The following is a 21,747-nucleotide window of genomic DNA, read 5'->3' as shown; positions in this document are numbered from 1 at the left end:
TCGTATCCGCGAGTGTTCGCTAGTCAGATGTTCGTAAGTTGGGGACCTAGTGTATCTTGTTTTTTTTTGCATACACACAGAGTACAGAAGAGTGTAACGTTGTAGGAATTAAATTATCAGATTGCAACATATTTTTTCCATTTTACTTTTCTCAAAAGTAATGTTAAAATCTCGTCTTGTCCCGTTCTCGTAGACCCAATATCACCTAGTCTTGTGAACTGAGTGTCTGACACCCCGACGAGGCATCTTATTAAAATATTTTTGGTATAATTACTCAGTTAATCAACAATATTTTGAATAAATATATTATTGAAACGTATTGAAAGGTCATTTGTGTAGCATTCCAATGATTTATGCTCATGCTCTGGTGGGTTGTCAGCAATTTTTGGATGCTCCTTGTAGTTTGGAGTGAAAAATCAATTATAGCAGTGTCAAAAATTTAAGGTTAGATTTTTTTCTCGTGTGATATTTGTATTTCGTCTATCAAGTAAATCAAATCTTGACGCTAATGAAAACTAATTGATTGCAACTGAATATTTATTTGCTACAAACAGAATCTGGCAACCTCGGCTAGAGACGCAATACGCTCATTCCGGCTTGTGTGTCAGGCAGGCAACGTGGACTGGGAAGATGGTGCTCGACTTGGACCTGTTTCGAACCGACAAAGGCGGCGACCCCGAAATTATCCGGGAGGTGCAAAGGAAGCGTTTTAAGGATGTCACGCTCGTCGACAAGCTGGTTGCCGCGGACACAGAATGGAGAAAGTGTAAGATATTTACACCGAAGCTAATGCTAGCAGGCTAAGCAAGTAATGCCTATGTCATCGCAGAGAGAGCCGCTCAAGACCAACTCCGTTTTAAATTTTGATCATTGTCACATTGATAATCCAGTCGTACCTTAAAATGTTGGTAATAGATAACTGCTATGTTACCATAGTTTTGAGACGCGACCAACTGTTCGGCGCAAGAGTGAATATAAAATTCCTATGAAAAGCGTATTAAAGCAATATTTATTCCAGTTCCGCAGTAACTTGAACGCCAAACTGACTGCAGTGACAGAGGCAATACTTAAACAAAGTTATCAGTGAGAATTGTTGTGCTAGGTGGGTTTCACCCACCCCGAATTTGCCGGCTTTATTAATTTTAAGCTTAAAGTAAATTAATTTCAAGTAGTAGTGAGGGTAATTGTTTTAAAACAGAGTTCAATGAGATGCCTCAACTTGCAGATGTTAGTACGCAATGGGGCGAACGTTAGCATCATTCACTTAGCAAAGTGAGCCATATAGGCTACCTTTTATTAGTCATCGCTGTATTTTTACAATAGGAAGTGCAAATTGTACACGGCAACGCGCTATATCAATATGATTTAAATGAATAGTGTTGTAAAGAGGGTTTGTGTTGAGTTAGCAAAGCTTCATCGGCTAGCAACGTGCAATCTGACGCAATCCTGGCTAGCAGCTTGTCAGCCTCACCCAGGCATGTCATTGTGACCCACACTCTTCTCCAATGTCCACACTATTAAACTGTTTTTGTGAAAGATGCTTTTTAGGCCTACATTCCTATGATGCACCGTTCACTGTCACTTTGTCCCACCTCTCAAAACAGGCCGCTTCATTGCAGACAACCTCAATAAAGCAAAAAACCTCTGCAGCAAGAGTATTGGGGAGAAAATGAAGGTATTGACGCAACATTATGATACATGCAAAATAATTGATTTTAAAAAATGAAAAGAGACAATCAGAAACGAGTGGAAACTTGAGTGAAATGTGTCGTTCCTGACTGAAGAGGAAAGAACCGGTCGGGGAGGATGAGACTTTACCCGAGGCTGCGCAGAATCTGGAGGCGCTTACAGCAGAAACCTTCTCAGTATGTGCTTGTTTATATGCATGTTTGCACTTGCATTAATCACATCAGAAATCATAAATTGAATCTTCTTTTTAATCGTATTGGTGTCTTCACTTCCTGTGTTGTAGGCTCTGACAGTGACCCAGATCAAGAAGGTGCGAGTGCTGGTGGATGAAGCCATGGTGAAAACTGACAGCGAGAGATTGAAGCTGGAGGCGGAGCGTTTCTCATACCTGAGGGAGATCGGCAACCTTCTGCACCCGTCTGTGCCCATCAGCAATGACGAGGTGAGTTGCTTCTTTTCATGCACATATCCCGCAAAATAGAACAGAAGATTATTCGCACAGAACACAGAGCCGCAGCAATTAATCGATGAATAGATGATTAATCGATTATCCAATTAATCAACAAATATTTTGGTAATCGATTAACCGTTTCATTTAAAATGTGCTGTAACTATCCTGATTTCAGCCTCTCAAATGTGACTGTTGTTTAATTTCCTCAGTCGTCCGTGAAAGCAGACCTATTATCTTTGTGTTTCACCCAAAACAAGATAGTCACACACATCAGCTTTGACTTTGGAAAAGAGCAATCAACATTTTTGTATCTTCGTGATATCTTGCGAATCAAACCACTGCAGAGATGTGTGCATAGGAAAATGCGTACGTTTATGTGTTAGGGATAAGCCGGATACTTGTTATAAACGGGTATCCATTACGGATAATTAGGCCTGTCATGATAATCGATAAAACGATGAATCGAACGACAGAAAAAAACGTGGTCGATAATTTTGACGCCTCGATAAATTGACATGTGCGACATGTAGGTATGCCTGTTCAATTTCCTCGTCTTGCTGTTGCACGCAGGCTGGATGACAAGAGGGTTCACTCTGCTTGTGTCTGTGCACATTGGTTGTATAGGCAAATTAAGGGAACGAGTGAGCCTCCTGTCAGCTATTCGGCATCTTTGTCACAGTACGAATAGGCAGGGGCTAGCTACGTAGTGATTGAATACACAGAGTGCTAGCTACCAGTTAGCAAGCAAACGCTAATATGAATGAAAGCACAAAGCGATAGTTTGTAAGCCGAATGCCACAATTCCAGTGTGGATGTGCTGTGGGGCATTCGTCCCGGCGGTTGGTGCTTGCTGGGCCGTCTGATCGGCCAAGTGAATGTATAGTGCTGGGCGGATGGTGTCGCTCACTGCATTGCAGGGGGCAGACGGTGCAAGTTGCCTGGGAGGGCGTGCATGTCGCGGGGCAGCTGTGTGGCCGAGTGGAGGAGGATGTGTGGGAGGACAATCAGCAACATTGCATTTTACACCGCCACTCAGCTGTGATTCAGCTCGAATATGACCCTCTATATTCGTTTAACAATACACTACAGAACTGCATTTGTGTAGGTTTTATTGGAGTTTTTTTCTTAACAGCGACAGTCTATATCGTGTCGCGTCGCTGGGAGCACTTTCTGTTTCCCAGCGTGCTTTGCTGTACGGTTTTTGTGAGTGTAAAAGTACATGCTTAGAGCTCACATAGTTGTTGGTTATTATTCTACATTATAAGGTGGCAGTGTCGTGTCTGTTTGTATCCACCTATTGCGTTGCTGTGTGTAGCTCTTTTGACACCATGAGTAGGATTGGTATGTCAATTGGTGACCTCCTGCAATTCGTGAGCGTAAAAAAAAGTCTGCTTTTGTGACTTACTTAGGTACACTGCACTTGAGTACCATCTAGCGGTTCAAATGTCACATGACACAATGAACACTGATTGTGTGAAGTTACTGGATATTGGCGGGAACTGGTACACGCTGTCATATATGCCGATCCAGAGCATCCCAAACATGCTGAATGGGTGACATGTCCAGTGAGTATTCTGGCCATGCAAGAACTGGGATGTTTTCAGCTTCCAAGAATTGTGTACAGATCCTTGCAACATGGGACCGTGCATTATCATGCTGCAACATGAGGTGATGTTCTTGGATGGCGCAACAATGGGCCTCAGGATCTCGTCACAGTATCTCTGTGCATTCAAAATGCCATCAATAAAATGCACCTGTGTTCTTCGTTCATAACAGACGCCTGCCCATACCATAACCCCACCGCCACCATGGGCCACTCGATCCACAACATTGACATCAGAAAACCGCTCACCCACATGACGCCACACACACTGTCTGCCATCTCCCCTGAACAGTGTAAACCGGGATTCATCCCTGACGAGAACACCTCTCCAACGTGCCAGACACCATCGAATACGAGCATTTGCCCACTCAAGTCGGTTACGAAGACGAACTGGAGTCAGGTCCAGACCCCGATGAGGACGGGACAGTTAGCTAACTGACAGTTTGTGCAGAAATTCTTATGTTATGCAAACCGATTGTTTCAGCAGCTGTCTGAGTGGCTGGTCTCAGACGATCTAGGAGGTGAACATGCTGGATGTGGTGGTCCTGGGCTGGTGTGGTTACACGTGGTCTGCGGTTGTGAGGCTGGTTGGATGTAGTGCCAAATTCTCTGAAGCGCCTTTGGAGACGGCTTATGGTGGGGAAATGAACATTCAATACACGAGCAACAGCTCTGGTTGACATTCCTGCTGTCAGCATGCCAATTGCACGCTCTCTCAAATCTTGCGACATCTGTGGCATTGTGCTGTGTGATCAAACTGCACATTTCAGAGTGGCCTTTTATTGTGGGCAGTCTAAAGCACACCTATGCACTAATCATGGTGTCTAATCAGCATCTTGATATGGCACACCTGTGAGGTGGGATGTATTATCTCAGCAAAGGAGAAGTGCTCACTATCACAGATTTAGACAGATTTGTGAACAATATGTGAGAGAAATGGTGATATTGTGTATGTGGAAAAAGTTTTAGATCTTTGAGCTCATCTCATAAAAAATGGGAGGAAAAACAAAAGTGTTGCGTTTATATTTTTGAGTGTACATATATAAACACTTAGCACTATCAGGCTAGGTGTTAGCATGTTAACGTTAGCATTACCAGCATGCTAACATTAGCATAGTAGCATTTTTAGCCACTTTCATACGTACACACATAAACACTTAGCACTATCGTGTTAAGTGTTAGCATTCTAGCATTTTTTTTTGCTATTTTCATGGGTAGACACGTATATAAAAACTGAGCAGTCATGCTAGGTGTTAGCATGCTAATGTTAGCATGTTCACATTTATAGCCATTTTTATAGGTAGACACAGATATAAACACATGGCACTATCATGCTAGGTGTTAGCTAACATTGCATGTTTGCTAACATGCTAATGTTAGCATACTAACATGTTTTGCTATTTTCATGGTTAGACACATATCAACACTTAGCAGTATTATGCTAGGTGTTACCATTTTAATGTTAGCGTATTAGCCTTGCTAGCATTTAAGTCATTCAAACTCTTCCTCTGTTCATTTTAAATTTCAGCACAATTCCGCATAGACTACAAATTTTTACATTCATTCTACTACCATTCTTCTGTCTTCTGTCTCTGGGGGGGGGGGAGTGGAAAAATGCCAGCCAGCTTTTATAGACCCTATTTGTCATCTGATGGGATACCTTGTGGTCATCTATGATTTGCATTTTCAATCCGTGATATACTTGAGCACAGTTGACACCTAAATTGCAGATCATTTCATGTGATGTACGCTTTCCCGACCCTAGCACACTTCGGAAAGGTGGGCCAGGGCCCGGCACAATAGCTCATACATGAGCATGTGCACACACAAGCAACACAGTGTCATACTGTATAATTGATGTGATTGCTCCTCCTGCCAGTTATTAATGATATCCACTTACTTGCATAGTATACGTAAATAAATACAAAGACCTGAAATAATCCACAAATTCTCAAAGCCCACAGTATGCTAGCTCGTGCTTGAACACATGCATGTGCACAACAGATACATAATTGACATAAAAATATGAAATAGTTAAATGCGATCAATCCTCCCATTGGGTATTAATAGTCGAAATAGATTCAAAATAATATAAAAAGTAAAAGTCCACAGTACACTCACTCTTGCACAAGCATGTGCAAGTGGGCAACATAGTGTAACGAGCATGGACACCATGCAGTGCTACTTGTCATAATTAAAGCAATTGCTCCCCCTAGCAGTTAAGGACAGACGCAACCTTGCATCATAGAGCAAAACAACTCAAAATAACCCACAAAGTCAAAACCCGACGTTTGCTTATTCACACACGAGCACATGCACAACATCTGTCCAATGTCATTTCTTTGAGTACAAATCAAGCGCACATTCTGTGCTATTTATTAACAAATCTACTATGCAGAAATTGACTGTATCTGACCTGTCCAGTGATTGTTTGTGCAGGACGCAGACAACAAGGTGGAGCGTACGTGGGGCGACTGCAGTGTACAGAAAAAGTACTCCCACGTCGACCTGGTGGTCATGATTGACGGCTTTGAAGGGGAGAGGGGGGCCATCGTGGCTGGGAGCAGAGGTTACTTCCTGAAGGTGAGCCTTTTTGTAGCATTAGTGTTTCATATGCACAAGTGACTCACTTTAGTGACATTTCCTCATTTTGTGTGGTGTCCAGGGCCCGCTGGTGTTCCTGGAGCAGGCTCTGATCAATTATGCCATGAGGATCCTTCACAGCAAGAACTACACCATGCTGTACACACCCTTTTTTATGAGGAAGGAGGTCATGCAGGAAGTGGCCCAGCTCAGCCAGTTTGATGAAGAGCTCTACAAGGTATAACCAGACACACAGCAACTTGAATAACCAACATTAATTTGACTTATTTAGCTTTTAAGCTGTTTCATAACCCACAAAGAAACAATGTCTCATATACATTTCTGTAGATTGTTTCTTTAAAAGGGGATGGTTGAAGAGTCTGTAGCACTCTTCAGCTATAAACGTCAGGTCTCATACAAGCAACATTAAAAGTCCTGGAAATTGGGTCTTTAGTCTCCTTCAACCTTACCGTATCTTTTTGTCCTCTTCCCAAGGTCATCGGTAAGAGCAGCGAGCGGGCTGACGACAACTCCATTGACGAGAAGTACCTGATCGCCACCTCTGAGCAACCCATTGCTGCCTTCCTACGGGACGAGTGGCTCAAGCCCGAGGAGTTACCCATACGCTACGGGGGCTTCTCCACCTGCTTCAGACAGGAAGTGGGCTCCCACGGCCGAGACACGCGCGGCATCTTCCGGGTGCACCAGTTTGAGAAGGTGGGCCCCTCCCGAAAAGGAGCTGAATGTGACCCGTCCGGCTGTCAAGATGACGTTATTTTTTTCCACTCCTTAGATTGAGCAGTTTGTTTACGCTTCACCACATGACAATAAATCGTGGGAGATGTTTGATGAAATGATCGGGACAGCAGAGGAGTTCTACCAATCTCTTGGCATTCCTTATCGCATCGTCAACATAGTCTCCGGTAGGTCTGACAGCACACGACATATCATAGTGCTTCTGTTTTAACTTCTGACTGGATTACTTTATTCATGACTGTAGTTGGTGGACAGCAGTGTGTCTAGCTCGTCCCCTAAACTAGCATTTGTAAAAATAAAGTAGATACCGCCTTCAAATAAATGCGACTATTTGAGGGTAGTCATTCCTTGTTGGTTGTTTGGTCTTCATTTGTCCTCAGGTGCCCTTAATCACGCCGCCAGTAAAAAGCTGGATCTCGAGGCCTGGTTTCCCGGTTCCGGTGCTTTTAGAGAGCTGGTCTCTTGCTCCAACTGCACAGACTACCAGGCCAGACGCCTACGTATCCGCTATGGGCAGACCAAAAAGATGATGGACAAGGTGAGAGTGCAACAATTTAATGACAACTACTTACTAGATAATTATCTACATAATTACTTACTTACTTAGATAATTACTTGGATAATTACTTAGATAATTACTTACTTGGCAGCAGCCACCAGATGTTGCAATTTTTTTCAGGCCCAACAAGTTTGCTGCCTCAACAGCAGTTGTAGGAGTTAAAACAAAAGTAACCAAGAAGTGTGACTTTTACAAGTCTGTACTGTTGCTGTGCACTCGTCAGACACTTATTATTCCCTGCCTCAATGCTTTCAGGCAGAGTTTGTGCACATGTTGAACGCAACCATGTGCGCCACCACACGTGTGATGTGTGCCATCTTGGAGAATTACCAGACGGAGGAGGGCATCGTCGTTCCAGAGAAGCTCAGGGAATTCATGCCCCCTGGTAAGCAAATACAACAATGATTTTTGTCTTTGCAAGGGACTGTGGTTCCACAGACAATTTGAGCAAAAATCTAGAACTTGATCCACCACCCAACAAAATTTAGAATTATTTTTTATTAACATTGTAAATTATTTTTCAGTTCAATTAAAAATATATATAGATTTGTATTTTTGAAATGTTCATTCTATATTTTACCACCCTTTGCCTACTCGGAGCAATTGGTTACATTTCTAATTTATTTTTCAATTAAATAATAATTTTTTTATTAAATTGAACTATTAGTGATTTTTATACTATTATACTGTAAAAGTAGAATTCAATTATTCCATTCTCCTTAAATTATTCTCAACTTGTAATACCACGTTTGTCCACTTGTCTGCGCTGTTAACCCGCCCAGGTTTGACAGAGCTCATCAAGTTTGTCAAGCCCGCTCCCATCGACCAGGAGATGTCCAAAAAGGCAAAGAAACAGAAGAACAAGCAGGCGGGAGATCAGCAGAACCTCGCCAACGCAGTTGAGATGATGTCCGTCAATGACTCTTAGACGCACAAAAAAAAAAGATGTAAAGGAGCCTTGAGGAGGAAAACGAATCTAGTCGGCACTTATTGTCAATGTTGGTTCTCCAATGCATTTGGTGAATGAAGCATGGCTCCATTTCATCCTTGTGTACTACAATAGACAAAGGGAACACACGTGTGTGCTGCCATACACCTTCCACATGTCCACTTTCTCTCAGTCAGAGCCTAAAACAAATTGTGCTTCACAGCTGTTGATTGTGTCGAAACCTTCAGCTGCTCGTTAAAGACCAAAAACATTCGTTTTAAAATTCATACAAAGCTTAGATTGTGTGCTACAATCTAAAGCAAGCATCTAGTTCGTTTTAGGTTCTGAATGTCCCCTCATGTTGCCTTTGTGTCATTTTCATCACGTCAACAACCGCTGGGCTCTTCTGTCTATGAAAGTCATCAAGTGTCTCCTACTGTAAGCATATATTAAATCCAGGTCCTATGAAAGGTATTTGTGTGTGTCTTTTAAATGTATATTACCACTGGTCACCATGGATATGTGATAAGAGGTAATAAAGACGACGCAAGTTAGTGATTAACTCCAGCAGACTTCGCTCCTTTATACGTGTGTTGCCATAAGACGACTCTTATTGTCTACTTCCAATAAGGTAAGATGAGTTTGGTCCATTAATGTTGTGGGGTGCTTTCTAGATAAATGTGTGTGCATTCAATGTGTGTAGCTGTTGCTGCCCGCTGAAGGAAGGATGAGTGATGCAGAGGATGACTATGAGATCTCCTTTACTGTGAAGGTACAGTAAATAGCACACAGACATGATAATGTGAGAGGCCTAATGAAATGAAAGTTGTCGTTCTGCTGTTTTGTATCAACACCCTGTATGATTCTACATTGTAGTTTATTGGCCGAGTGGAGGTCGTCCGCCCTAATGGACTTAATATCCTGGAGGAAGCAGCTCAGAGCCTTAAGGTCAGTGTTAAAAGTGCTATATTATTTTTCAATCATTTTAAGATCCTGAGGTCCCACGATAGTGTATTTAGAAGGTTGTTGTCCACAATCTAGCCTTGGTGCTGGAATTTAGACAGTTTGAAAGTGCTTTTATTAAGCGTTTTTGGGAACTTAACTGTTGTATGTGTACCCTTTTTTTTATGTTAATGAGCTGTGTTTGTCCACGCCTGTCTCCGACAGTGTGTCTCCAAGAAGCGCTATTGTATACGTGATCCACTTTTTCATATACACTGTAGCTCTGCACTTGTCCAATGTAACAGATGCCAAATCATTGAGACTTTAACGAGTGGGACAGGAGTCCATGACGGCTACAGTGCAAACATTACACTCAGTTTAACAGCATCATGTTAGGTTAGCCAAAGTGCTCACACGTACAGCTCCCACATCTACAGCTGACTGACAGCTTTTTAAAGATGTTTAGCAAAGCCTGTAATCGTCTTATAGGCAGGTGTACCTAATGAAGTGTCATCCCCTGTCATCCACAGACACCTGATCCATATGCCTCAGAAAAGGCTGCAAAGAAGAGCAAAGTCCACCTCTTTGTTTCCCTTAGTGGGATTGACATTTTGGAAAACAAAACAAAGGTGTGTAACAAAATATAGAAATTAAACCATGCATCCTCGCATGAAACATCACCTTTTCCTCCAATAGTTTCTGCTGTACACCTGCCCCCTCCCCACTATTTCCTTTTGTGCCGTCATGCCGTCGGCGCCCAAAATGTTCGGCTTTGTGGCCAAGCACCCTGCCGTGGACATGTACCACTGCTACCTTTTCAAGAGCGACACCTTGGTGAGTATGCATTTGCAACGCGTGGAAGTGTGCACGAGGCTTCCAAACACTTCGAAACTCTTTCCTAGTCTCACGTGCTGGTCTCCGCTGTCGGCGATGTCTTCCGAGCCACTAAAAAGGAGGAGAGCGTGAGAGGAGGTCGAGATCTGATAGTGGAGGCGCTCAGGCATAAGGTCAGCAGCCATGATTTTAATTTGGTCGGGGCACTTTTCTATAATAAAGATAACACTGTCTCTCTCACTCAGAACAAAATGCTGCAAAAGCAGAATTCCGAGCTCAAGAGGAGGCTTGCAGAAAAAAACAGTCAGGAATAAAGACAGGTGCTGGTGTTGTACATTATATTAATGGTTTCTTTGGACACCATCGAGATTATGGTGATGGTGCGTGGTAAAGAAGAATTAGACATAAATTAATCCACACTGTTCAATATAACTTCTTTATGACTACCACCAAGATTATTTTTGCACATTTTCTTATTTCTTATTAAATGTTAATTATTATGTATTGAAATGCCAAATCTATTTTGGGGGGCCTCTCTGGAAAAAATCTGCTCTCTGTTGCTAACCTGGTTGAAAGTTTTAATTAGTAATTGCTTTTCAAGAGTTTCAAGAGTTTTATTGTCATGTGCACAGTAAAACAGGTAGTTCTGCTATGCAATGAAATTCTTGTTCTGTTCATTCTCCCAAAAAAAAGAAAGCAAGAAAAACACAAGAAAATGAATAAGAACAGAAGAAACATTAATACCAATAAATTAAGCAACAACGACAGAAGAGACATTAGCTTTCCAAAATGGGGACTTTGCATCACTTGGACGAAAATCAAGCTGTAACGGTTTGAAAAAATATTGTAACGCTCCAAGAAATTACGCTCTGCTTTAGTTCAAATGTGCCGGACAGGGGGGGCGCCAAAATAATAAAAAAGACAAAGTTCATCCATCCATTTTCTGTGCGGCTTATCCTCATTAGGGTGTGCGGGGGTATGCTGGAGCCTATCCCAGCTAACTTCCGGCGAGGGTCGGGGTACACCCTGGACTGGTCGCTAGCCAATCGCAGGGCACATATGGATAAACAGTCACACTCACATTCATACCTATGGACAATTTTGAGTCGCCAATTCACCTATAACATGCATGTTTTTGGAATGTGGGAGGAAACCGGAGTACCCGGAGAAAACCCACACACGCATGCGGAGAACATGCAAACTCCACACAGAGATGATAGTAAAAGTTTATAAAAAAATAAGATATTAAAGGGAAATTTGAACTAAAAGATAACCATTCACGTAAATTGTGAGATACTGTGTACCCAAATCTCCCTACCCTATGTTTTATATATGAAAATAAGAATCATTTTCAGGTGTTTGTAATCAGGAATGTATTTTTCAAATGAATTACGAGTTTGCCTTTTTATAAAAGAAATAAATCATGTGAGGACACCTAATAGAGTGTTTAATATTCCATATATAAATAATTGTCACAGTGGCCACAATGTTTCTCAGGCTGTAAAACAGTGTTTACATAAAATCTACAGCGTGTGTTCACAGAAGCTTGGAGAAAAATAAGCCCTGTGACATCACTTCAGCCTCTTGTCTTGGCCGCTGAAATATTGCAGTGTGTGTTACAAATGTGGAATTCGAAATATGCAAGTGTTTACCAGGCAAGAGACCAAAAATCTGCAAAGGGATTTGCTACTGTATACAAATGCTCTTATTTTAAAGTGCTTATGACACCAAAAATGTTTAAAAAAAAGTGATTAAAAAAAATAGTATTCACTAAATAAAACGTTTTTGTCATGCTGCTGTCATCCACCAGTAAACAACTATAAAATACGAGTGAAATTAAGTTGTGATTATCAAAAGCCCCCTCAGCGAGTTTTTTTCTGAGCCAACGCCATCTTGGCTGTGACAAAAAATGTAAATAATAAAAAAAGGGTAAATATTCAAGTACGCATCTAACAAGGGAAATATGCCTTTAAAATGATACTTTACATGGCAAAAATAAGAGTAACATGAATTTTGGTGTCACAAGCACTAAAGGGAATGTACAATTGCTCTTATTTTGAAACCTTTAGTACTATATTCGACTGTTGTGTCAAGGATTTGTGTTCAATCCTAGGTGGAAGCTTTGTTTTGCGTTGGCACTGTAGATTTATTAGATTTTTTTAATGACTTTGGACATAAGAGGTCTTGACCTGACTTTTAATATCAACTTCCTCTGGTCTTTTCCATGATGACATAGCAACCTAGACAGTCTGTTTCCTTCATTTCTATTTAGCACATTTCCTAACCTTTGGGCCTGAACACATATTTTGCTGATATGATTGTTTTATATCAGTACCACTCTTTGCAACAGTTGCAATCATATTTCTTGGGTTGTTTTTCTGAATAGTTTTTTAATAAGCTTCCTTTAGTGCATCCACAGGCACTTTGTCACATAGAACATTAAGACTGTGATAATTGAAGGTTTTCGTAGAGTAAATTGAGAAAGGAATATGTGTCGACAAACACAATGTATTCCATGATGTTTTTCTCGTATTCCACAGCAAGTAGATGAAAAACACATTCTACCAAGGGGGGGGGGGGGAAATCCATCATAATCCACACATCATTTTCACAATCTCAAAACGTGAACATGTTACTTAATAAAACTGAGAGTGGTGTTATACACACAGATTATAAGACACTTTTTATTCCGGGCCGTTTTATATTTGGGTCAATACTGTAACGGTATATCCAAAAATCAGCCTTTTGGTTTGCCATAAATCAACAAACCATGTAGCCTATCTAACATCCTCTGGACTTTATTATGCATGCCACGAAAACACAATTGGAGAGTAATTGTTTCACCTAGTGGAGGGGAAGGTAGACTAGTTTCAACCATCCCTGTCAAAACATTTTTTCAAAAAAATTCCACTCTTTTATGCAAATTTTATTGCAAAATCATTTCTACCTTACAGTGCAGGGTGAAACTCTTGCTCTAGATTTGTTGTATTGTATTTTCCTGCTGTCTGTTCATTGGAAAAAGACAACCTTCATATTTATTTAAATCACAGTAATAGTGTTCCCTCGTTTATCGTGGGGATAGGTTACCAAAATAGCCCGCGATAAGTGAAATCCGCAAAGTAGCCAACTTCATTTTTTTACAGTTATCATATATGTTTTAAGGCTGTAAAACCCCTCACTGTACACTTTATACACTTTTGTCAGAAAGGCAATAACATTTTGTCACATTTCTCTCTTGTTCAAACACACTCAAAAAAAATTCAGATCTTTGTTTGAATTTTAATGATCAATACAAGAAATTATTGTCACTCACACATATTTCACTCCTGTGACCATGCCTTTTTGTCCTGGTGCCGTTCTGCAGCGTCTTTGTATCCTTGTTAAAACATATGCTGCAGACGAACCGAACGTTCATTTACAAGCTGGCAAGCAAGCAAGCTAGCGATAACACAGGAGACATGCCTGGACAGCGAAGGAGATTGATTGATTGATTAACCATGGTCTACAGGCAATCAGGACGCAGAAAACAATGGGTGGTCCAGACAGAGAGGGAAGAGAGACACTCAACTTCCCACAATGCAATTCTTATTTAAGGGCCAGGCCTGTAACAACTTCATAGCTGTAATAAAAAAATAAAAAAAATTAAAACAAAAGCTGCGAAACAGCGACTCCACGAAACACACAAATTTTGTGAACTATTACAGTAATACATTTTACATATTTGATAAATGATTTAAATACAGTATATTGATTGAAAATATATTGAAATATATAAATATATTGTGATGATACTTTAAAAATAATATTAAATTAATATTATTAATATATTAATAAATTAATAATACAGTTGACCCTTGGTTAGCCTCGTTAATTCATTTCAAGTGGTCTGACTCTAACTGAACCGGACGTTAACCGAATCAATTTTTCTCTTAAGAAATCCAATTATTCCATTCCAGAAAGCCAAAAAATGTTAACACAAAACATGTTTTGTAGTTTTACAATTATGGTTTGACATGCAGAAAACAATTAAATGCATATAAATACAACTGGACAATGACTAAAAGGGATAAATGAACATTTATGGTTAGTTTTACCTTCTTTGACGTGATTCTGTGACTGTTCCCAAAGACACAATGTGGGAGCGAGATCTATTGAACTCATGAAATAACTCATGGGAAAACGGCAAGGGTAGTGCTGGTTCTCTCCGCCACCTTCCTGTTTTCACATGAGTTACTTCTTGAATTCAGTATGAGAAACACTACTGAATTCAAGAAATAATTCATGGGAAAACACACGTGTTTTGTGTCAACATTTTTTAGAGTGAACGGTTGATGGCATCATAGACTGGCGACGTAACGGAGTTGACTTCCGGTTCCGGTTGCCATTTTGTTAGCTCGCTATAGGATGCTAGGAAGGCCATTTTGTGATTTTAAAAACAAAAAAAACCTATTAAAAACATACTTGGAACCACGCAGTGCAGTAACATCCCGGGAAGACGCACGCCATAATTGTATGCTACTTGGAAAATGCAAAATTGTGGCGTAAATGTTTTTTTGTTAACCAAAATACACGCTAACCAGGGCGGACACTAACCGAGATTCCTCTGTAAATGATCACGAGTGAGCTGCCTGCACGCACACACATTTGGATAGTAGACTGTCATTATTCATTCTTAGGAAAAATTGTTGGCGTTTTTGTTGAAATATTCATCTCAAGTTGCTTAGAATGTGACAGACATCTGATACACTATGAAGATATCAGACTGTGAAGATATCAGATTGTTTTAACCTTTATGCTTGATGACCGTTTGTGTTCAAACTCTTGTTTTGTCATTTTTCCGTGTGGCCTGACAAACATGCTGCAACCATTACAGCTATTTTGGAGTTTCTTTTGTTTCTTTCGGTTTACCATTCCCTCCCCCGTCTCTCATTTCTTCCATATTTGGATTAATCTTGTCTGAACTCCTCTCTGACCTTTTCCCTCACTCTGTTGTTCCACCTTTTGCCTCCATCTTCCAGAAAGGAGCCGTTAATCTTGCTTCATGCAGACCATTTAGCTTGTTTCTTCCCAAGTCTCCTACCTGATGCTAAGTACGCAACAAGACACACTTTGGGCAGCAAGAGAGTTTATAAAATAAATACAGTAATTAACTTTTTCCAGTTTGTTGGCGCAAAATGGTGATACTATAAAACTTGAATTAATTTAACAGCGTATAAAACCATGATGGGGGTTTGCTGTAAACGTAATTTGCAGTCTGAGCTCATGTCTGAGAGAAGAGAGTGGTGTGAGGGGGGTTTGGGGGACTCTTGAAGGACTATCTTCAGGGAATAATAACAAAAGACAAAGTAGCGGGTGGGTTGAGGTGTAGATGAATTTGCCTTTTAAGGGGGTCTACTCTCTTGTGCAAGCCTTGTGAGCTCATGCAGCCAAACACTGAGCAGGGTAGTTAAAAATAAACAAGAACAGACTACATTGTATTTCTACAAGTTGTGGAATAGTTTGGTCCTTTTTGTGGACACAGTCATCCAAACAATATATGGACCTTATGTTGTTTACACACTTGAGCACAGTGAACAAGAGGCTGAGTCATGATGAGCATCCTATCAGCCGCTGTGTGGTTTTTTCACACAATAGCAACAATGTGCTTTGGGATGGAGCCGGCCGAGGGGAGGCTGCCTCTGTCTTCGGGCAGGAAGCCCAAGGAGATGAGATGACGGAGCTGGGGTTGGGGGAGGCTAAGAACAGAGAGGTAATTGTGTGTGTATATATAAGAGTGGAGTGAGGTAACCAAGCTGAGCGGCAGAGGCAGGACGAGACGTGAGAGCTGAGCAGATGGAGGCAGGAGAGTTGAGGGAGTGAGTCAAGTAGGGAAGTGTGTGGAAGCCAGTAAAATGGGCCCGCATGTAGACAGCATGGAGTTGAGCAAGAGGTGTTTTTAAAGTGGACTTGGAAAGGAAAGAGAGGAGCAGAGGAGGGGTGGGGTGCTGTTGTGAGCATATCCTCAAGCCAGGCTGTACTACAGCCAGGAAAAGGGGAAGGGCCTCCATCTCACAAACAGCTGCCCTGCCCGTGGAGCACCGTCGGGAAGACTGTTTCTGGAGAAGAGAGGGGAGAGGAGTTGTCCACATACATGGGTTGTGTCCTGAGCTCGGATTGGTGTGGGGAGGACGTGGTGCAAGCGGTCCCCGTGGTCAGGACCCCTTCTGTGAAGAGTAGGAGCCTAGAGAGGAGTGACAGTGGAAGGATGAGACTGATGAAGGTCAGTGTGTGCATGGCTTCATGTGGCACATCTTTTTGGGGGGGGATTTAGTTGTAATGTTTCCAAAAACATGTATGTGACCTACATTGAAGACCCTAAATTGCAATGTTTACAAACTGATGTTCATTGAAGAAAAATTAAGGTTTACATACATATATCTTACATTCATTGAAGGCTCTAAATGGCAATGTTTACAAAAACATGTTGCGTAATTGAACATGCTCGTCAATGTTTACAAAAACTAGTGTTTTTAGGAACTGAAGACAAAATGGGCTTCAAGGTTTACAAAAACCTGTATGTAGCGTTCATTGAAGACTATGAATTGGCCTTAAAGTTTACAAAAACACGTATGTTACGTAGTTGAACTTCACATGGTCTTCAATTTAACTAAAACTGAAGAAGAAAACTGGCTTTAAGGTTTACAAAAACACACTTGAAATTAACTGAAGACTATTCAATGTCTGCAATGTTTACAAACATGTAGTGTATGTTACATAATTGAAGACCAAATTATCTTCATTGTTTAGGAAAAACATACGTGTTAAGCCTAAGACTCGGAAGTGTTTGTAATATTTCCAACAACAATTGAACTCAACCCCGAGTTCAACAATTGAATAAATCGTGTTGCGTTCTAAAACGTGTACGTGTCATAAATTGTTCATAAAAACTTTGTTGGCTTAGGTTCAGTGAAAACTAAATTGTAATGTTTACAAACATGTACAGTATGTTAAAAAACTGAAGACCAAATCGCTTTAATGTTGACAAAAACATGTATGTGACGTTTACTGAAGACTAAATTATAAACAGGTATGTGGGGTAATAGAAAACTAAATTGTCTTCAGTGCTAACCAAAACATGTATGTCAATCGATAAATACAAAACATGGATGTTATGTTCACAACAGACTCCAAAATTGTCTTACACGGGCCGTTGTTTGAAGACTGCATGATTAGCAATGTCGGAAACTTGCGCAAGGTAAATTCAACTCTACTCTACATTGTCTTCAGTGTTTACCAAAACACATATGTTTAGTTCATTGAAGACTTTAAATTGTCTTTATTTAAAAAATGTATTTACTGCATATGAAGACTCTGTTATCGTCAGTGATGACAATAACATATGATGTCAAACTTTAAGGAGAAAGGTCAAAGTTAATCTAGACCTGCATATACCAGAGTACAATCTATTCACTGTTGGTGTCACACATCTGTGTGGGGACACAACAGCAGCGTTTACACTGTGTCATGGCGGTTTGCACACTGATGGTGTTAAATCACTATTCATCAATGCACCCCTTGTCAGTTACGAACATGCAATGTCACTGACTAATGACATTATTATTATTATTATTTTGTACCAAGTCTTACTAAATTAGTGAGACTGCGGTCATTTTCCTTTGCCTCCTTCCATCTGTGCTCCATATTTATATACGCATGCTTGGTCGCACCGCATGTCCCAGCAGGGCCAAAGTCACATGGCCAGCACTGTGGGAATGTGGCGCCCTCTGGACCACGTCAACCAACGGCCAATGACCCCCTCCCCCCTAAAGTAAATGTCTGTGGGAAGCGGCCCTCTCCCACTAAGAGATGTTGTCTCTTTCTGTTGATGTTTTTGCTTAAAATGTTTGTCTCAGGGTTTCTCATGTGAGAACAACTGTAATTCACGTGACTTTCCTATGACGGTTTATATCACTAACATGGCTTCATCACTATTTAGACTTTTAAAGCGCAGTTTCAAGGTATCTTGGGATCTATTCTACTTAAGTGTTTGCTAGTTGAATTTTTCACATAAGATATCATGTAACTTGAATTCATGTTATGAATACAGTGTTGGTTGTGTGGAAGGAGGCAGGATGCAGGTCACTTTGCGTAATAGTATTGTTCATGAAGGCAGGATTTATAGAACATAATCACAGGACGTATATAATATAATAGTTCAGGATTTAGACAGTTATGTATTGCATACATCGTACGATTGAATCACTGCTCTGTATTAAATAGAAAATGTGATGAGTTGGGGTGTCACGCGACACCCATTTTACGAGACAAGACAATACGAGATTGGGTCTATTAGAACGAGATGAGATTTTAACATTACTACTTTCATTTCTACTGCGTTACCTTGCATTGCTCCTCACAAGGCTACACTGTTCTGCACTCCACCAACCGAGACAAAGAGACTGTATCACTGACAAACGGGCTCACTGCGTTCATACCGTTATTGTATGCAACAAATGCGACAAGGTGCTGATGGCAATGCACAGAGTGAACTCTCTTCCTGCCTCTTTGGAGGCGTGAGATGAGGAAAACGGACGCATGCACATGGCAATATATTGAGGCCGGCAAAATTATCGAGTTAATTTTTATTTATTGTGTCGTTTATTAATTTATTTATCGTCCCTGGCCTAGTGCCCACGATAAATCTGAATGAGAAGTCTGATCGCGTTTTAATCTCACTGATTTTGTGACACCCCTAGTTATGAGGAAAGAACAACACCAGCTCTAAAACTTTTATCATTTAATGACATTTTGTGGCTTATTAACATCCAAAAATGTCTGTTAGAAAGGAAGAGGGCATCAAAAAGCACAAGTGCGATGGACATTGTGAGTCAGTTATGTAACTGCTTCTTGTTAGCGCCCATATGGTTCCTTTCAGCACACTGAGCTCAACGCTCATTGCTACACAACACTCATGGGAGACGAGTCAAAGTAAAGTAGTTGCCACTTTTTTGCTACATTTTTTGAGACATCCATTATTGGGATGTCCTAAAGATGTTTAAACATTACATATCTGAGTTGAATGTAAAACACGACATCTACACGCTAAGACAAGGGTTAAAGTGTTTAAAGTGTTTTACTCTGCATGCAACTCTTTGGCTTACAATTTGATGCAAACAGTATCTTGTTTGCTTGGTGGCTGTGCTTTGTGTTAAATGCTACTACATGATCTCCCAGAAATTTAGCAAGCAATCCCAGTATTTTACAGCTAAACAAGTGCAACAAACGCAAGATCGACAAGCGAATTGGTGCGGTGTCTGCAGCGATGTGGAATCTACATCGGTCCGTTGTGGTGAAGAGAGAGCTGAGCCGAAAGTCAAAGCTCTTAATTTACCGGTCGATCTACGTTCCTACCCTCACCTATGGTCATGAGCTTTGGGTAGTGTCTGAAAAAACAAGATCGCGGGTGCAAGCGGCCTGACAGACACATAATGGAAAAAGGAGCAGAAAAATAATAACTAAGGACAATTGAAGTAACATTTTAACATTCTTAACTAAAATAAAGCAGTGTTTTTGACAACCATTTTATTTTTAGTGTTAGTCTTTTGGATGAAAATGGTTAATGTTTTTTTTTTTTGTCACATTTTAGTCAGTTCTATATGTGATAGTTTTAGTAGACCAAAACTAAAACATCTTTTATTCAGTTCAGTGAGTTAAAAAAAATAAAAAATAATATGTGTAAGCACTGACATTGGATGAGGGGGAAAAAAAAGTCAGAGCGGATACAATTACTCTCTCTGTATACAAAGTACACCTCCTGTAAAGGTCTACAGGTGAATACAAAATCAAATGTAGGTATAGCATATCTTAAAAAACATTATATACACACATGTATGTGTATATACCGTGTATATGTGTGTGTGTGTGTGTGTGTGTGTGTGTGTGTGTGTGTATATAGTATATATACACTCCTGATCAAAAAGACCAGTTGGAAAAATTGGTAGAATTTGCATTTTGCACATTTGGATCTTAATGAGTTTTAAGTAGAGCTACAATATGCAAAAACAAGAAGGTGGAGTGAGACAAAAAGCATTTTGACAAAGTAATTTATTGAAAACAACAATTAAACTGAAATAGGCTGTTTATCAGCTATTTGAAATATATGCACAGTTGTCCCTCACTGCCACATTTGAATTTCATTCCTCATAGACACAAAAAGTGGTAGACACAAAAAAAATCACACCTGCGCTGAGCCGGAGGATCCGATTGGCTGTCCATCAAGACACAGGGCGGTCTTTGACCCACACTAAGGTCCTTACTTGTGCCGACTGCAGCGCAATAACCATCAGACGGCGGGAAAAGTAAAAACTAATTCAAAGACCTCGTCTCCTTCAATGCCACAAAACTGCCCGTTTAGACTTTGCCAGGGAGCATCAAACATGGGACATTGAAAGGTGGAAAAAAGTTTTATTCACTGATGAGAAAAATGTAACCTTGACGGTCTGGATGGCTTCCAACGTTACTGGCATGACAAGGAGATCCCACCTGAGATGTTTACTACCTGGCACAGTGGAGGGGGGTCCATCATGATCTGGGGTGCTTTTTCATTCAGTGGAACACTGGAGCTTCAGGTGGTGCAGGGTCGTCAAACGGCGGCCAACATTTGGGGATGGATGGTAAGGGAAGTTTATAAAAATGGCCATCAGTTCCAGACAGTTGATGCCCTTCTTGAAGCCATCTTTACCACTTGGAGCAATGTTCCCACTAGCCTCCTGGAAACACTCGCATCAAGCATGCCCAAACCAATTTTTGAAGTGATTAACAAGAATGGTGGAGCTACTCATTACTGAGTCCTACTGAGAACATTTTTTGCTCTGGTTTGGAGAGTTTTGTGTTATTTCTTGAGCGATGGTCTTAAACTTTTGATCAGCTAATAAACAGCCTATTTCAGTTTAATTGTTGTTTTCAATAAATTACTATTTCAAAATGCTTTTTAGATCCAAATGTGCAAAATGCAAATTCTAGCAATTTTGCAACTAGTCTTAAGATTTTGATCAGGAGTGTATATATACTGTAAGTGAAGCCTCTTTGTGCCTGTTTGGAGGCAAGAGAAGAGGAAAACAGACACGCATGCACATGCCAATATATTGAGGCCGGCAAAATGGACATCCCTAGTCTTACTGCTTTAAATGCTAGTCTTTTGCACTACACTAGCATCTTACTTGCTGTTCCAAATTTCTTTTTAGTCTGACTTCAGAAGAAAATCTCTTTTACCCAAAATTGCATTTGAATTCCAAATTGCATGACCTCATGGGACGTTTCACAGTAAGTTCCCAGCTAATTGCTACCATGCTAACATTTTCATGTTCTCACTTGTCTTCCAGTAAACGAGCACTTGAATAGAAGCCACTCTTGCTTTTTTTATT

General features: G+C 40.6%; 3 protein-coding genes across 6 annotated transcripts in view; all 3 read left to right on the top strand.

Moving 5' to 3' along the window:
* The first annotated feature begins 589 nt into the window (after positions 1–589).
* Positions 590–9,136, top strand: sars1 (seryl-tRNA synthetase 1). The gene is made up of 11 exons (XM_054780513.1): positions 590–766; positions 1,605–1,675; positions 1,785–1,865; positions 1,973–2,131; positions 6,183–6,326; positions 6,409–6,564; positions 6,822–7,043; positions 7,120–7,249; positions 7,463–7,620; positions 7,897–8,026; positions 8,424–9,136. Exons 1-11 carry the CDS (start codon positions 631–633, stop codon positions 8,567–8,569), a joined length of 1,533 nt encoding a protein of 510 aa, XP_054636488.1. The 5' UTR covers positions 590–630; the 3' UTR covers positions 8,570–9,136.
* A 64-nt stretch (positions 9,137–9,200) lies between these two features.
* Positions 9,201–12,982, top strand: LOC129183374 (PTB domain-containing engulfment adapter protein 1-like). The gene is made up of 6 exons (XM_054780525.1): positions 9,201–9,341; positions 9,446–9,517; positions 10,042–10,140; positions 10,208–10,345; positions 10,414–10,518; positions 10,591–12,982. The coding sequence occupies exons 1-6, from the start codon at positions 9,297–9,299 to the stop codon at positions 10,657–10,659; spliced, it is 528 nt and encodes a 175-aa protein (XP_054636500.1). The 5' UTR covers positions 9,201–9,296; the 3' UTR covers positions 10,660–12,982.
* A 3,101-nt stretch (positions 12,983–16,083) lies between these two features.
* Positions 16,084–21,747, top strand: part of tns2a (tensin 2a) — a 79,362-nt gene continuing 73,698 nt past the window's right edge. Inside the window, exon 1 of one of the 4 annotated variants that reach the window (XM_054782075.1) lies at positions 16,084–16,604. In XM_054782075.1, coding sequence (XP_054638050.1) covers positions 16,476–16,604 — 129 coding nt within the window. In that variant the 5' untranslated portion in view covers positions 16,084–16,475. The remainder of the gene's footprint in view (positions 16,605–21,747) is intronic. The other 3 variants (XM_054782144.1, XM_054782000.1, XM_054782229.1) reach the window with 3 other exon arrangements.

This window comes from Dunckerocampus dactyliophorus, chromosome 1, assembly GCF_027744805.1.
Source record: "Dunckerocampus dactyliophorus isolate RoL2022-P2 chromosome 1, RoL_Ddac_1.1, whole genome shotgun sequence".
Classification (NCBI taxonomy): domain Eukaryota; kingdom Metazoa; phylum Chordata; class Actinopteri; order Syngnathiformes; family Syngnathidae; genus Dunckerocampus; species Dunckerocampus dactyliophorus.
This window is presented reverse-complemented; position numbering and strand designations above follow the sequence as displayed.